The sequence below is a fragment of the Babylonia areolata genome, chromosome 28, assembly GCF_041734735.1.
Source record: "Babylonia areolata isolate BAREFJ2019XMU chromosome 28, ASM4173473v1, whole genome shotgun sequence".
Taxonomy (NCBI): Eukaryota; Metazoa; Mollusca; class Gastropoda; order Neogastropoda; family Buccinidae; genus Babylonia; species Babylonia areolata.
Window position 1 is genome coordinate 11,124,794 of NC_134903.1, and position 17,647 is coordinate 11,142,440.

The 17,647-nt window shown below is 43.6% G+C and overlaps 1 protein-coding gene across 3 annotated transcripts in view; it reads left to right on the forward strand.

Annotated features, from left to right (window-relative positions):
- LOC143301725 (uncharacterized) overlaps positions 1-17,647 on the forward strand; it is an 87,924-nt gene that overhangs the window by 41,242 nt on the left and 29,035 nt on the right. For all 3 annotated transcript variants that reach the window (XM_076616111.1, XM_076616113.1, XM_076616112.1), the window contains exons 7-18: positions 411-623; positions 2,903-3,024; positions 3,534-3,969; positions 4,445-4,581; positions 5,437-5,688; positions 7,129-7,256; positions 8,859-9,022; positions 10,942-11,065; positions 12,947-13,053; positions 14,100-14,237; positions 15,587-15,770; positions 16,916-17,085. In XM_076616111.1, coding sequence (XP_076472226.1) covers positions 411-623; positions 2,903-3,024; positions 3,534-3,969; positions 4,445-4,581; positions 5,437-5,688; positions 7,129-7,256; positions 8,859-9,022; positions 10,942-11,065; positions 12,947-13,053; positions 14,100-14,237; positions 15,587-15,770; positions 16,916-17,085 — 2,175 coding nt within the window. The remainder of the gene's footprint in view (positions 1-410; positions 624-2,902; positions 3,025-3,533; positions 3,970-4,444; positions 4,582-5,436; positions 5,689-7,128; positions 7,257-8,858; positions 9,023-10,941; positions 11,066-12,946; positions 13,054-14,099; positions 14,238-15,586; positions 15,771-16,915; positions 17,086-17,647) is intronic.

Sequence of the window (17,647 nt, forward strand, 5' to 3'; positions counted from 1 at the left end):
AGGGGGAGTGTGTGTGTGTGGAAGGGGGAAGAACTGGAGGCTGAAGGGAGGAGAAGGTGTGTGTGTGTGGGGGTGGGGGTGGGGGTGAGGGGAGATGTAGAGGGGGTTATGTGGCAGGAAGGGGAGGAACAGAAGGCCGGGTGGAGGGAGGAGGAGACGGTATGCACTACACCCATTTATGTTTATATACATTTTTGTTGTGAATGCAAGTATTATGATTTTGTACATGTATTGTTTATGCATGTATTTGAGTGTCATATTTGTACTTCTACAACCTTTTGGTTTTTTTTTTTTGTGTGAATATTTTGATTCAATTTTCTCTTTGCCCTGAGGGCTGGATATAAAGAAGCATATGCATGCCTATTCCACTTCCCTCATTAATAATGTTTGTTTGTTTGTTCGTTTCCCAGACCTTCAATGATTACTTCAGCAGCGAACATGGACGCCTGCTGTCCCTGTGGCGCTCCGTGGTGGCCTTCCGTCGCCAGTTCTCGGAGATGAAGACGGCCACGGAGAGAGATCTGGCCAATGTTCGTACGGACGTCACCAAAGCTGGCCGCAACATGCAGTCTGCCTGTCTCAACCTCGCGGCCAAGATGCGAACTGCCGACAGTCAGGAGCAGGTTTGTGTTGACTGTCATCAGTTTTTTTTTTTCTCAAGGCCTGACTAAGCACGTTGGGTTACGCTGCTGGTCAGGCATCTGCTTGGCAGATATGGTGTAGCGTATATGGATTTGTCCGAACGCAGTGACGCCTCCTTGAGCTACTGAAACTGAAACTGAAACTGTCATCAGTTTGGGGTTTTGTTTTCTTTTCTTTGTCGTCTGTTAAGACTGAGTTGTGATAAGAATCATTTTCTTCTTCCTCTTCTTCTTCATTCTTCTTTCAGACTGATTAACCCCTTGACTGCAGAGCTGTGGTGAGTCTTGAGCAGTTCTTTTTGTGTAATCATAAGTGGTTAAATTGATCCTGCTATACAAAAGTAATGCAATCTCCAGAGAAAGACAACCAAATATTCACAGTAGCAGAAGGCTCACCAGTCTGGTATACAGACTACGACTAGATGCCATAAAAACAAAATATACTTCTAATGTCATTTGCATTTGCGGCAATAAAATTACTCCTGTGCATATCATCCATGAATATGAACAGTTAAAACCATATTTATCTATGTCATTTACAAAATCTGCAGTTCCATCTGCTTCCATTAGAAATGTCGTATATTATAATTAACATGTGTTTGAAATAGTTGAGAGTTTAATTTGGAGCCCAATTGGCTCTTTGTTGTAATTGTACTGGTTGACTAGTTATTTTGTTTTATTTATATCATTTTAAAAAAAATGGTAATTGAGGAGAGAGGAACAGGGAAAGCCGTGATGATTTAAGGCATGGGTGGGGTGGGGGAGATGATAGATTTTTGTCTGAAATCAGAAATGTGGATAGACGTTAAGCAAAAGAACGAACGAACAATCAAATAAAGAATGGTGACTGACTTGTCTCAGGAAGGAGACAGCCCTTCACTGACAGACATACTCATCAGTAGCAGTCAATGGTTGGAGCCATGAGTGGAGTGATGGCCTAGAGGTAACGCGTCCGCCTAGGAAGCGAGAGAATCTGAGCGCGCTGGTTCCAATCACGGCTCAGCCGCTGATATTTTCTCCCCCTCCACTAGACCTTGAGTGGTGGTCTGGACGCTAGTCATTCGGATGAGACGATAAACTGAGGTCCCACGTACAGCATGCACTTAGCACACGTAAAAGAACCCACAGCAACAAAATGGTTGTTCCTGGCAAAATTCTGTAGGAAAATCCACTGTGATAGGAAAATCAAATAAAAACTGCATGCAGGAAAAAAAAAAGAAAAAAAAAAGGGTGGTGCTGTAGTGTAGTGACCAGCCTGAATTTCACACAGAGAAATCTGTTGTGATAAAAAGAAATACAAATACAGATACAAATACAAATATTAATGGTTTAAGATAAGAACAATTTTCTTCTTGTTCTTGTTCTTCATCTTCTTCTTCTTCTTCTTCTTCTTCTTCTTTGTCTTCTCTCTTAACTGTGTGAAGTCACTGGTATGCCACACAGATGAACTGTTCACCAGATTCCTCCAGGTTTGTGGGTTGGTTGTGTGCCCAAGCCTGTGTCTCTCTAAGTGAATGGTTTTATTGTCACTTGAAGAGAAATAACATCAGGCGCTGCAAAAGTATGACACTGAACATTGAGAGAAAAAGAGAAATGATCTTGGTTGATATGGTTGTGTGGTTGGCCAACTTATTTTTTGTGACTGAATTATTTCCACCGATGTTTCCTTCCCTGTCATCAGTATACCGTGTTTTGGGTTTTATGGTTGTGGTCTGTTAATCATCTGAGCTGTTAAGGTTCACTGATTGATTAAAAAAAAAAAAGTGACGAATTATTTCTGCTGATATTTTTGTTCCCCACATGAGCTTACCTTGTTTTGGGGGTGATAAGATTCACTTAATAGCATGCTTTATCCCCTGGTTTTTATTTTGAAAATTGTATTTGTTTTTTCATGAAAAAAGAGAAGAAACTGTTGAATGAGTACACGTTTGTGTGTGTTTGTGTGTGTGTGTGTGTGCGTGTGTGTGTGTGTGTGTGTGTGTGCGTGTGTGAATGGCTTCATGCACATATTCTCCAGTATTCAGATTTCCCTCCAGTCATTGAAATTTCAATTCAATGTAAATGTAAAGCCAACATTATGTACTTCTTTGGCAAAAAACCCAACAACAAAAAAACCCAAAACAACTTTACCCTTTTTCTGAAAACAACAATTTGGCCACCAGCCAAAACAAAAACATGGCCCTTGCGTGGTCATCTGGGCTATAAGCAATGTGACTTGACTTGACTTGATCTGATTTGATTTGAGTAAGGAAAATTTGCAGGTGTTCTTCGACCGTGAGCGCAGTGAACGTGCGTCCTTGGAGAGACAGCTGCAGAGCTGCTCTCGTGAGCTGACGGAGCTGCAGGAAAGATACAACACCTGCAGCACCGAATGGGGAACCAGGTAAACAGTGTGAGGGGGATTGTGAGTGTATCATATTGCATCGTATTGTGTCATATTGTATCGTATCATACAGCTACAGAGCTGCTCTCGCGAGCTGACAGAGTTACAGGAGTGGTACAACACCTGCAGCATTGAATAGGGAACCATGTAATCACTGTGTGTGTGCAGGGGATTGTGAGTGTATCGTATCGTATCATCGTATCATATCATGTAGCTACAGAGTTGCTCTCCTGAGATGATGGAGATACAGGATAGATACAACCCTACAACACAGAATGGGGAACCAGGTAAACACTGTTAGGTGTGCAGGGGATTGTGAGTGTTTCGATGCAAAACTGACCTGGAACTGCAACCAAAAATGATATCCCACCAGGTGTAAAACTGATGAGTGATACGGAAACGGTATTGATTAAAGTGTGCATGTATGTGGAGAGGGAAAGGGGGGATAACTCTCAAATGATTTTCCCACTCTTCACCATCATCTTCCTGCTGACTGTGTGACCCTACAGAGTGAACGAGCTGACCATGCTGAACGAGAAGCTGAAGATCCAGCTGGAGGAACGCGACAAGAGCATCACCACGCTGCAGGCAAACCTCGCCTCCCTGGAGTCCCGAATCCGTGACTACGAGTCCCCTGAAACCGACACGGCCCGTGAGGCCCGTGAGGAAACAGAAGCCGTGCATGTGGCACTGCGAAACATCGCGGAAGCCGTCATCAACGATGCAGACTCCACCCGACTTGATGAGGACGACGAAGATGTGGTTTCGGTGAAGCGATCCATCTCGCCGTACAGGCCGCGGTCCATCTCGCCAACGGGTCGTAACAGGTCGCCGGGGGTTGTGCGGAACAGGTCACCCTCACCCAAGGCTAGGTCAAAGTCACCAGCGTTGGCGGACGCAACGTTCTCAGCGGTGCAGGCGGCTTTAGGGAAACGGCAGATGCAGGTGAGCGTGTGGACATGTCGGGGTTAGTTAGTGTTAGTGAGACAGAGAAACTGTTAATTTTTGTTGCTGTACAATACACTTATATAGAGGGCTGAATTAAGAGAGTGTATATATAGATAGATAGCTAGATAGCTAGAGATGCATGTAAAAGAACCCACTGCAACAAAATGACAGAAATCTGTGAAATCCATCATGACTAAAAGTAATGCAGTGCAGCACAACGCAAAGGAATTGGGAAAATGCTTCCGAAATACCAATCTGTTAATGTTAGTATCATTAAGTAAATAAGAAAATTACTAAGAACATGTAAGTAAATTAAAACAATTCGAAGTTGGCGAAGCACAGATAACTGAAGCTTGAAAAGTTTGCAGAAGATAAGTACAATAACAGTCTCTCAAATTGAAAAAAACAAAACAACAAAAACCAAAGTTGTATTTCCAGCAATCCTTTTGTTGTGTCTTATTGCGGTGTTAAGGTGACAGATCTGCGAGCGAAGCTGAGAGCGTGCCGGGACCAGTCCGGGAACCTCCGTAAATGTCTGGACGATGCGGAGAACGAGAAACGACGTCTGGAACATGTGATCATGAACCTGAAAGAAGACGTGGAAGTAGCGTGAGTATTGGACTTGCAGCACAGCCATCCCTTGAAAACAGAGTGTGGCTGCCTTTGCCTTTTGTGGCAGTGTAAAAATGGTCATACTGGTAACGCCCCCACCCCCGCACCCCCCCACCCCCCCACCCCCAGTGCTGTGAAAAAGATGACTCCTCTTGTCCATTTGTGATGGTGACAAGAGTGTGATGGGGTTGGAGAAGTCTCAATGAAAATAAAGCGAATCCACAAAAATAACAATATTTATATTGGTGATAATGATTTTGTAAAAGATGATAGTGACAGTGATTATAAAGATGAGGATGAGGATGGTGATAATAATGATAATGCTAGTAATAAATAATGTGAATGATGATGATGACGAAGACGATGACGAAGACAACGACCATGATGAGAATGATGATACTACCACTTCTACTACTAAACTAATGATGATGATGATGATGGTGATGATGAAAATGATAACAACAACAACAAACATCACTATCACTACCACAACCACCACCAGCAACAACAACAAAAATGCCACCTCCACCACCACTGTCACCAACACCACCACCACCACCACCACCACCACTATCAATAACATAGCCACAACTCTGGACATTTTTAAAAATTTTATTTTATCTTTTATTATTATTTTTTTTATAATTTTCATTTATTTATTATCATTATTTATAGAAAAAAAAAATAAAAATTTTTTATTAAAAAAAAAGGCCCGACTAAGTGCGTTGGGTTACACTGCTGGTCAGGCACTCTGCTTGGCAGATGTGGTGTAGCGTATATGGATTTGTCCAAACGTAGTGACGCCTTCTTGAGCTACTGATACTGATTGACAAAACCCCTGTCTTTTACCAGACGCCGTGAGAAAGACGACTCCTCCCGAGACCGTGACCGCATGAAGAACGCACTGAGCGTGACGGGCACAGAGAAATCGCAGCTGGAGCGAGTGCGTCAGGAGTTGAACGGACAGATCGAGGATCTTCAGCAAGAAATGGAGAAGCTCCGTGCTGCCAACAGCGAGGTCCAGAGACAGAGGGACGTCCTGGAGGATGAGAAGGAGGACACGGAAAAGGACAAGCTGAGACAAGTGAAGGAGAACGAGCGATGGTGAGTGAGGGTTGTGGGGATGGGTGTGAGGGAGAGAGAGAGAGAGAGAGAGACAGACAGACAGACAGACAGACAGACAGACTATACCAGACCAGATGATTTATTCAGATAGGCCATGGCCCCTTCTGAAGGGGTGCAAACAAAGTATGTGATGTGTGTGAGAGAGAGAGAGAGAGAGAGGGACGAGATGAGACAAATGAAGAAGAACAAGCGATGGTGAGTGAGGGTTGTGGGGATGGGCGTGAGAGAGAGAGAGAGAGAGAGAGAGAGAGAGAGAGAGAGAGAGACTATACCAGACCAGATGATTTATTCAGATAGGCCATGGCCCCTAGCGAAGGGGTGTAAACAAAGTATGTGATGCGTGTGAGAGAGAGAGAGAGGGGACAAGCTGAGACAAGTGAAGGAGAACGAGCGATGGTGAGTGAGGGTTGTGGGGATGGGTGTGAGGGAGAGAGAGAGAGAGAGAGAGAGAAAGAGAGAAAGAGCGACTATACCAGACCAGATGATTTATTCAGATAGGCCATGGCCCCTACTGAAGGGGTGCAAACAAAGTATGTGATGTGTGAGAGAGAGAGAGAGGCAGGGACGAGATGAGACAAGTGAAGGAGAACGAGCGATGGTGAGTGAGGGTTGTGGGGATGGGTGTGAGGGAGAGAGAGAGAGAGAGAGAGAGAGACTATACCAGACCAGATGATTTATTCAGATAGGCCATGGCCCCTTCTGAAGGGGTGTAAACAAAGTGTGTGATGTGAGAGAGAGAGAGAGAGAAAGAGAGAGAGAAGGATGAGACAAATGAAGAAGAACAAGCGATGGTGAGTGAGGGGTGTGTGTGTGTGTGTGAGAGAGAGAGAGAGGAAGAGAGAGAGAGAGAGAGAGAGAGAGAGAGAAGGACAAGATGAGACAATGGAAGGAGAATGAGTGATGGTGAGGTAGCATTGCGTGTGTGCTGGAGTACATGTGGGTTTGGATAAGAGTGTTCACGTGCATGATGTGCGGAAATTGCGTACGTGCATTCTTGTGCACATGAGCATACAGTGACATCAAAATCAGCACAGTGTTACACTTTTTTACAGTTTCTGAATAATGTAAGAATGATTCAAGCATCGAAATCCCCACCCACTTAACCTATACACATGTGACAAAACACACACACACACACACACACACACACACACATAAACACACACACACACACACACACACACACAACACACACATAAACACACACACACACATAAACACACACACACACACACACACACACACACACACACACACACACACACACACTCACTCATATACCCACCCCCACCCCCCAAGCCCCCCTCCAACCCCCCCCCCTCCAACCCCCAACCCCCCCACATGAACATGCATATGGACAAAGCACATTCCGAACAAACAGCTGACGAAGGTAACAATATCATGGTACTGTTCACCCAGCCGCAAGGTGATAGAACAGCTGGAGAGCAAGATGTCAGGTATCCGCGAAGAACTGGTGAGCACCAAGGAGGCCCTGAACCGTGCCCTGCTGGATAAAGAGGTGCTGGAGGGACAGAAGATTGAAGTCGGTAGGTGCTGAGTGAGGGGGTTGGGGGGCTGTAGGTGGTGGGGTGGTGTTGGTTGTGTGTGTGTGGTGGTGGGGGTGTGGGTGGGGGTGGATTGTTTGTGGGGGAGAGAGGATTGTATGTGAGGGAGTGGGGATGGGGAGGAGTGGGATGGATTTTGTTTAGGGGTGGGGTGTGTTGATTGTGTGTGGAGGGGGTGAATTGTGTGTAGAGATGGGTGGGTGGAGTGGGGTGGATTGTATGTAGAGAGGGGTGGATGGAGTGGGGTGGATTGTGTGTAGATGGGTGGATTGTGTGTGGAGTGGGGTGGATTGTGTGTAGAGAGGGGTGGATGGAGTGTGGTGGATTGTATGTAGAGAGGGGTGGGTGGAGTGGGGTGGATTATGTGTAGAGAGGGGTGGATAGAGTGGGGTGGATTGTGTGTAGAGAGGGGTGGGTGGAGTGGGGTGGATTATGTGTAGAGAGGGGTGGATAGAGTGGGGTGGATTGTGTGTAGAGAGGGGTGGGTGGAGTGGGGTGGATTGTATGTAGAGAGGGGTGGATGGAGTGGGGTGGATTATGTGTAGAGAGGGGTGGATGGAGTGGGGTGGATTATGTGTAGAGAGGGGTGGGTGGAGTGGGGTGGATTGTGTGTAGAGAAGGGTGGATGGAGTGGGGTGGATGGAGTGGGGTGGATTGTGTGTGGAGTGTGGTGGATGGAGTTGGGTGGATTGTGTGTAGAGAGGGGTGGATGGAGTGGGGTGGATTGTGTGTAGAGAGGGGTGGATGGAGTGGGGTGGATTGTTTGTGGAGTGGGGTGGATGGAGTGGGGTGGATTGTGTGTGGAGTGGGGTGGATGGAGTGGGGTGGATTGTGTGTAAGAGGGGTGGATGGAGTGGGGTGGATTGTGTGTGGAATGGGGTGGATGGAGTGGGCTGGATTGTGTGTAGAGAGGGGTGGGAGGAGTAGGGTGGATTGTGTGTGTAGTTGGATGGATGGATTGTGTGTGGGTGTGGGGGGAGGTTTGTGTGTAGGTTTATGTAAGTTTGTGCCTGCCTATGTGTGCGTATGTGTTAGGGTAGCTGTTAGATACACATGTATGTCAAAATGTATGTATGCAGTGTGTGTGTGTGCGTGTGTGTGTGTGTGGTCACATTTTAGTGTGTGTATGTAACATAGATATAATGTTTTATGTTAACAAGAGCGTTTTTGTAAAGCACCTAGAGCAGATTTCTGGATAGTGTGCTATATAAGTATCCATTATTATTATTAGGTTGGGGTGGATTGGGGGCGGGTTGGAGTCAGTTTGGAGCCCTGTTTAGAGAATGGGTACTGTATGGTTCTTCTTGTTATTATCATTTTCATCATCATCACCATTTTTGATATTATTATCATCATTATTGTTATTATTATTACTATCTATGTACTATTATTATTAGCATTATTATGATCATCATAACCATAATCATCAATATAAAAATCATTAGTACAAAAACAGGACAAACTCGAATCTGATTGCCCACAAACTTTAAAAAAAAAAAAGTGTTAACAAAAAAAAAAAAAAAAACGAACCACCGTCCCCACCCCCACCCTCCCAACCCCCACACACGACACCTGTGAGTACAGGTGAGGCCCTCTCCAAGGCGGAGGTGGCGAGGGCGGAGCTGGAGGTGGAGATCAACAAGCTGAAGACGGAGGAGGCCACACTGAGGGATGCTCTGCTCAAGATGCAGGCTGTCAACGAGGGTCTGGGGCAGGACAAGACTGACCTGAACAAGATCATTGCCACGGTCAGTGTCATTCTCCTTGTCTTCGTCATAGTTGTTGTTGTTGTTGTTGTTGTTGTTTTTAGTTTTCAGTTTTAGTTTCTGGAGGAGGCGTTACATTATTGTTGTTGTTGTTGTTCTTCTCCTCCTCCTTCTTCTTCTTCTTCAGGACGTCAGACAATGCATGACAGGTTGGAGATTTGATAGAAGGAATACATGAATTTGTTTATTTCTTCTTCTTTTTATTCTTCTCCTTCTTCTTCTTCTTCTTCTTCAGGACGTCAGACAATGCATCACAGGTTGGAGATTTGATAGAAGGAATACATGAATTTGTTTATTTCTTCTTCTTTTTATTCTTCTCCTTCTTCTTCTTCTTCTTCTTCAGGATGTCAAACAACACATCGCAGGTTGGAGATTTGATAGAAAGAAAACATGAATTTGTTCGTTTATTTCTTTTTCTTTTTGTTCTTCTTCTCCTTTTTCCTTTTCTTGTTCTTCTTCTTCTTCAGGATGTCAAACAACACATCACAGGTTGGAGATTTGATAGAAAGAAAACATGAATTTGTTCGTTTATTTCTTTTTCTTCTTCTTCTCCTTTTTCCTTTTCTTGTTCTTGTTCTTCTTCAGGATGTCAAACAACACATCGCAGGTGAGAGATTTGAGAGGAAGAAAAGATGAGTTTGTTCGTTTATTTCTTTTTCTTCTTCTTCTCCTTTTTCCTTTTCTTGTTCTTCTTCTTGTTCTTCTTCTTCAGGATGTCAAACAACACATCACAGGTTGGAGATTTGATAGAAAGAAAACATGAATTTGTTTGTTTATTTCTTTTTCTTCTTCTTCTCCTTTTTCCTTTTCTTGTTCTTGTTCTTGTTCTTGTTCTTCTTCAGGATGTCAAACAACACATCGCAGGTGAGAGATTTGAGAGGAAGAAAAGATGAGTTTGTTTAGTAGTCCCTCATCTTTTTCTTCTTCTTCTTCAGGACGTCAAGCAGTGCATCACAGGTGGGAGACTTGATAGAAAGAAAAGATGAATTTGTTTGTTTATTTCTTCTTTTTCTCGTTCTTCTTCTTCTTCTTCTCCAGGACATCATTACCATTATTATTATTATTATTACCATTATTATTATTATTACCATTATTATTATTATTATTATTATTACCATCATCATTATTACTGCTTACATAGATGGTAGCAGCTCCCTCTACTGAGGATGAGGAATTTTGTTTAATGTCCCGTCACATATGTAAGTGATTGAAAACATTTTGTTAGAGTAATAATATATACATTTGAGTATTATCGTGTAGAAGAGGAGGGTGAGGGGGATGAATGGTGAGTTGGAGGGATCTGGGTAAAAGAGGGGGGGGTGAATTTTTTTTTTTATAATAATTTTTTTTATATATAAATTTTCCAATTTGGTAACACATGGAAGTTTAACATAAATACTTACATGGGAAGGGGAGTGGGAATGATATGGAAAAAAAACATGCAAAAGGGAAAAAAAACACAAAAAAACACAGCAACAACAACACACAAATATAGTATTTTTGTGAAACAAACAGTTGGGAAGGGGAGGGGGAACGATATGGAAAAAACATGACATATAAAATAACAACAACTAAAAATACAACACTTAAATCATTAGAAATATTCATTTTAGAAAAGAAACATCCATTTCACCCAAAAATGTACCATTTGCACACACCTCAACGCACGTACTTCTTTCACCAACATTACCTGCCCAACGTTTCACTTCTGCGCATGCCAAACGTTTTTCTGTCTGTATATACAAACAGCAGACCAGTCACAACTTGCACATTATTTCTCATATTCATACTCTATAATTTGCTTATTGGAAAAAAACCCAACCAACAACAAACAAACAAACAAAAACAAAAAAACAAAGATGAGAGCAACTGTGAAATTTGACAGACAGTGTGTGTTTCAGCTGGAAGGAGAGAAGACAACTCTGATTGGAGAGAAGGCGGCGCTGGAACAGGAGAAGCAGGGTATCCGTGACGACCTGGTGCGGGTGGAGCAGGAGAAGATGGATCTGGACACGGAGAAACTGGGTACGGGGTTCGATCCCCTCTGTATGTAAATGAAGGGTGCATGATTTTATGAACGTGGTGAAAATGCTGTTGAAAAGAAAAGCGTAAAGTGAACCAGGAAGAGGAAGACTACTAAAAGAATCTTGGTAGAAGTCGACTTACATGAGATTAAAGAGGTAACGTGTCGAGCCACAGGCTCCTCTTCCTCAGGAAAATGTTTTTTTATCATGATGTGAAATCGAAATGACGTCACTAGGTGAGTGTAAAAGAATCTTGGTAATAAGGTGAACCATTGTTATTCTTTTTTTTAAATTTTTTTTTTATAGTAATTTCCGATGCATGGTCTCTGTTTTGGATTGTGTGAGTGTGTGTGTGTGTGTGTGTGTGTGTGTGTGTGTGCGTGTTTTGTGTGTTCATGCTTTTTGTGTATGCTTGTTCGCCCATTGTTGTAAAGTGCCTGGAGCATGTGTGTGTGTGTGTGTGTGTGTGTGTGTGTGTGTGTGTGTGTGTGCATGCTTTACGTGTATGTGTGTATATTCACCTATTGTTGTTAAGTGCCTACAGATCCATTTACAGAACAGGCGCTATATACATTCACATTGTTATTACTATTGTTATCATTTCATTCTCTGATGTGTGGTGGTTAGAGGTATGACTGGTTTGGCAATCCTTGGCTTATATCAGAGATTGACAAGCTTACAGTTGGGCCAACAGCAAAGCCAGTGCTATATGATGAATGGTTTCTCCGACAGTGGCCGTCAGAAGAGCAGAAGAGGCAACCGCTGTCCCGGCTATCAGGGCTAGAGTTTGATTACAGTGGGAAAGTGTCTTGCCCAAGTTAAATCCCCACTCTCTTGGCCATGAGGGTTTTTGGACAGTCGTTGCAGGGATGGCCCTCAAGGCTGTAGCACTGGGAGCTAATGCTATCTTGCCTCTTAGAGAGTCATGGTCCTTGGCCTCTTAGTTAGAGAGTCATGATCCTTGGCCTCTTAGTTAGAGAGTCATGATCCTTGGCCTCAGAGAGTCATGATCCTTGGCCTCTTAGAGAGTCATGATCCTCTTAGTTAGAGAGTCATGATCCTTGGCCTCTTAGAGAGTCATGATCCTTGGCCTCTTAGTTAGAGAGTCATGATCCTCTTAGTTAGAGAGTCATGATCCTCTTTGTTAGAGAGTCATGATCCTTTTTTTCTTTTTTTTTCCTCAAGGCCTGACTAAGCGCATTGGGTTACGCTGCTGGTCAGGCATCTGCTTGGCAGATGTGGTGTAGCGTATATGGATTTGTCTGAATGCAGTGACGCCTCCTTGAGCTACTGATACTGATACTGATCCTTGACACAAAAAACTAAGCTGTAAATGAATTCCCATTGCGGTTGAAAAACCACTGATCATACATCTCTCACTTTGCTGTGGGGACAGCTGTAAGCTTATGTCAGTCTCTGATATTAGCTGAGCGTTGAGCCTGCATGAGCACCTCTCACAACAAACACGACGTCTAAGAGATAATGGTTTCAGTTTCAGTTTCAGTAGCTCAAGGAGGCGTCACTGCGTTCGGACAAATCCATATACGCTACACCACATCTGCCAAGCAGATGCCTGACCAGCAGCGTAACCCAACGCGCTTAGTCAGGCCTTGAGAGAGAGAGAAAAAAAAAGTGAATAAATAATAGATAAGCTTACATAGATAAATAAATAATAATTATAATATAGAAAAAGGTAGTAGTAATAATAATAATAATAAATAAATAAATAAATAAGACAACAATGATGATAAATAAGCAAATAAATGTAAAACATGAAGACACACATTCACACATACACCCACACATGCATAACAGATAAGCACCAAATAGAGATACTGGAAATAATGAAACGTTGTGTATGCATTCTGTCCCACAACCACAGGCCTGAAGCAAACGCTGGAACTGTCAGAGTTGACGAGACAACAGCTGGAAGACGAGATCTTGTCCCTCAACCGTGAGAAACAGGACGTCTCCGCCCAGCTGTCCCTGGTCAGTTACCTCCCTTCTTTTTAGCTATTCATTAAAATAAAGGTATTTTGCATTGTATTGTACTGAATTGTATTGTATTTGTTTAAATTTGTATTCATATTATATTCATATTGTAATTTGTATGTGTATTTTATCATATTTTATGATATTTGTATGATTTCATTTTGTATTGTGCTGTATTTGTACTGTATTGTATTCCTGTTGTGTTGTGTTGTATTTCTGCTGTATTGTATTTGTAATTGTATCGCGTTGCATTGTATTTGTATTGTATTTGTACTGTATTGTATATCTGTTGTATTGTGTCATGTTGTAATATGTTTGTGATGTATTTGTACATTATTGCATTGCATTCAGTTGTATTTGTATTGTATTGTGTTTTGTTGTATCTATCCAACTGTCTATCTTGTATTTGTATTGTGTTTTGTTGTATCTATCCAACTGTCTATCTTGTATTTGTATTGTGTTTTGTTGTATCTATCCAACTGTCTATCTTGTATTTGTATTGTGTTTTGTTGTATCTATGTATCTGTTCATCTATCTATCTACCTATCACTATTTATGTATATATTATGCATATTCATGTTGCCATTTGCAGGTGAGTCATGAGCGTGAGTGTGTGTATTCAGGAAACCAGTCGTCACCATTTTTCTCATTTTGAGATAGCATACCTGTGTATCTCTCTCTTTCTCTCTCTCTCCATTTTAGATTTTGTACTCTATCTTTTCCACATTCTGTTCTCTCTCTCTGTCTGTCTGTCTGTCTGTCTGTCTGTCTCTTCCTTTCTTAGTCCCCTCCTCCTTGCCCCCCACCACTCACCTCCACCTCAACCGCCCCCCCCCAACCCCCTTTTCATTTGAATATACAGAAATGTCGATTTCTAATTAATAATAACAATTATCATTATGATAGAAATGATAATAATCCAAACGATGATAATAATATCATTTATTTTCAGTCAAATATCATTATCTTAGATGAACAGACTATAAATAAATAAACTCCCTCTCTCTTTATATATATATATATATCCATGATGCCATGTGCAGGTGAGTCGTCAGAAGCAGTGTGTGTCTGACGAACTGCTGGTGGCCAGACGAGACCTGGAGCGAGCCCAGCAGGCCCATGACCGTGTGTTCAAGGAGAAAGAGAGTTTGAACCTGGAGAAAGGGGAACTTGTGGTTCAGGTGTGTATGATGATGATGATGATGATGACGATGACCGTGTGTTCAAGGAGAAGGAGAGTTTGAACCTGGAGAAAGGGGAACTTGTGGTTCAGGTGTGTATGACGATGATGATGAAATTGACCGTGTGTTCAAGGAGAAAGAGAGTTTGAACCTGGAGAAAGGAGAACTTGTGGTTCAGGTGTGTATGATGATGATGATGACGATGACCGTGTGTTCAAGGAGAAGGAGAGTTTGAACCTGGAGAAAGGGGAACTTGTGGTTCAGGTGTGTATGACGATGATGATGACGATGACCGTGTGTTCAAGGAGAAAGAGAGTTTGAACCTGGAGAAAGGGGAACTTGTGGTTCAGGTGTGTATGACGATGATGATGACCATGTGTTCAAGGAGAAGGAGAGTTTGAACCTGGAGAAAGGGGAACTTGTGGTTCAGGTGTGTATGATGATGATGATGACGATGACCGTGTGTTCAAGGAGAAAGAGAGTTTGAACCTGGAGAAAGGAGAACTTGTGGTTCAGGTGTGTATGATGATGATGATGACGATGACCGTGTGTTCAAGGAGAAAGTGAGTTTGAACCTGGAGAAAGGAGAACTTGTGGTTCAGGTGTGTATGATGATGATGATGACCGTGTGTTCAAGGAGAAGGAGAGTTTGAAAATGGAGAAAGGAGAACTTGTGGTTCAGGTGTGTATGATGATGACGATGACGATGACCATGTGTTCAAGGAGAAAGTGAGTTTGAACCTGGAGAAAGGAGAACTTGTGGTTCAGGTGTGTATGATGATGATGATGATGATGACCGTGTGTTCAAGGAGAAGGGGGAACTGGTCTTGCAGTTGGGTATGATGATAATGATACTGATAACAACAACCACACCACACCACATCACATCACAACACAACACACCACCACACCACAGCACAGCATACCAGTGCCACACAACACAACACAACACAGCACAACACCATAACATCACACCACACCATGCCACACCACACCACACAACACAACACAGCACAACACCATAACATCACACCACACCATGCCACACCACACCACACCACTCCACGCCACTTCACACCACACCACACCACAACACAACACAACACATTGCAACACAAGACAACACAATGCAACCCACCACACCACACTACATTACACTACACTACCACACCACAATATAACATAATACAAGACATTGTAATACAACCCAACACACCACACCACACCACCACACCACATCACACCACAAGACAGTGCAATACAAGACAACACAATGCAATACAACTTGACACACCACACCAAACCACACCACACCACAACACTGCACAACTCTCTCTGTCCTCACCCAGGTAACAGCCACAGAGCGAGAGAACCGTCAGCTCAGTGAGCAGCTGGCAGGACTGCAGAGCGACAAAGACCAGCTGGAAGCGTCGCTGTACGAGGCACAGCAAACCGTCGTGCAACTGGAGGTCCGCAAAGCACAGCTAGAGGGAGAGAACCAAGAGCTGCTTGTGCGCAAGGAGAACCTGCAGGGTGAGTGAGTCGTCTCCCTGTAAAAATAGTTATTTGGGGGGGCGGGTGGAGGATAGGGATGAGGAAGGGAGATAGGATTTTGAGTTGAACGTGGAGTTTTGGTAGGCTTTTCCTTGTGTGAGGCTATGTATGCACACGCTGATATGCATGTATATGTTTAGGGCTGCAAGCAGGTATGTTAATCTAAACGATGCATACTTGCATGCACAGAAACATGCACGCTTACACATGCACACAACCATGCATGGGTGCGTGCGTGTGCGCACACACACGCGCGCGCGCATACACGCATACACACACACAAAGAAAGAAAATATACACACACACACCCATCCCCACTCACACACACGCACGCACAAAGAAAAGACACACACACACACACACACACACACACACACACACACACACACACACACACACACACACACACCCATCCCCACTCACACACACACACACACACACACACACACACACACACACACCACACACACACACACGCACACACACATCCTCACTCACACACACACACACACACACACACACACACACACACACACACACATCCATCTATCCCCCCCACCCCTTAACCCCAAACCTCCACACCCATCCATCCCCCCCACCCTCACCCACACCCCAAACCTCCACACCCATCCATCCCCCCCAACCCCCACCCCTTAACCCCAAACCACCGTTCCCATCCATCACACCTCCACCCCCACCCCTTAACCCCAAACCACCACACCCATCCATCACACCTCCACCCCCACCCCTTAACCCCAAACCTCCACACCCATCCCCCCAACCCCACCCCTTAACCCCAAACCACCACACCCATCCATCACACCTCCACCCCCACCCTTTAATCCCAAACTACCACACCCATGCCCCCAAACCCCACCCACCCCTTAACCCCAAACCTCCACACCCATCCATCCCCACCACCCCCCACCCACACCCACACCCCAAACCTCCACACCCATCCATCCCCCCCACCCACACCCACACCCCAAACCACCACACCCATCCCCACCCCCCACCCCCCACGCACACCCACACCCACCCATCCCCCCACCCACACCCCCACCCCTTAACCCCAAGACCTCCACACCCCACCCTCCAACCAACTCTTCCTTTCCCTCCTCAAGGGGAGATCACTCGCCTGGAGAAGGAGAAAGCTGCGGACGTGGAGAAGTTTGAGCACCAGAGGGAGCAGCTGTCGGGGAGACTGATGCAGCTGGAGCGAGACTCGCAACTGGCCCTGACTCAGGAGAAACAGGCTCACGAAGAGGACTGCGAGAGACTGACACAGGAACGGGTAATACTGATGATGAGGATGATAATCATGATAATATCAGTGTTGATGATGATGATGGTAACGATAATGAAAAAAGAAAAAAAAGAGAGGAGATAAAAATGATTTAAGAAAAAGAGATGATGATGATGATGATAAAAATGATAGGAATGTGTACTAATAACAAATAATGATAAGAAGAAGAATGATGATAATGATGAGGAGGATATGATGATGATAATAATGTCGAAGAGGACTGCAAGAGGCTGACACAGGAACGGGTAATAATAATGATAATGATAATAATAATGATAATAATAATAATGATGATGATGATGATGACGATAACCCCCCCAAAAAAAATGATAACAGTAACAATAATGACAAAGAGGACTGTGACAGGCTGACATAGGAACAGGTAATGATAACAATTGTAATAATAATAATAAGAATGATGATGATAATGATAGTGATAATCATGATAATGATAATAAGGATAATGATGATGAAAAGTGTAATTATGATGATGATAATAATAATAATGATAATAATAATGATTATGATGATGATTATGATGATGATAAAA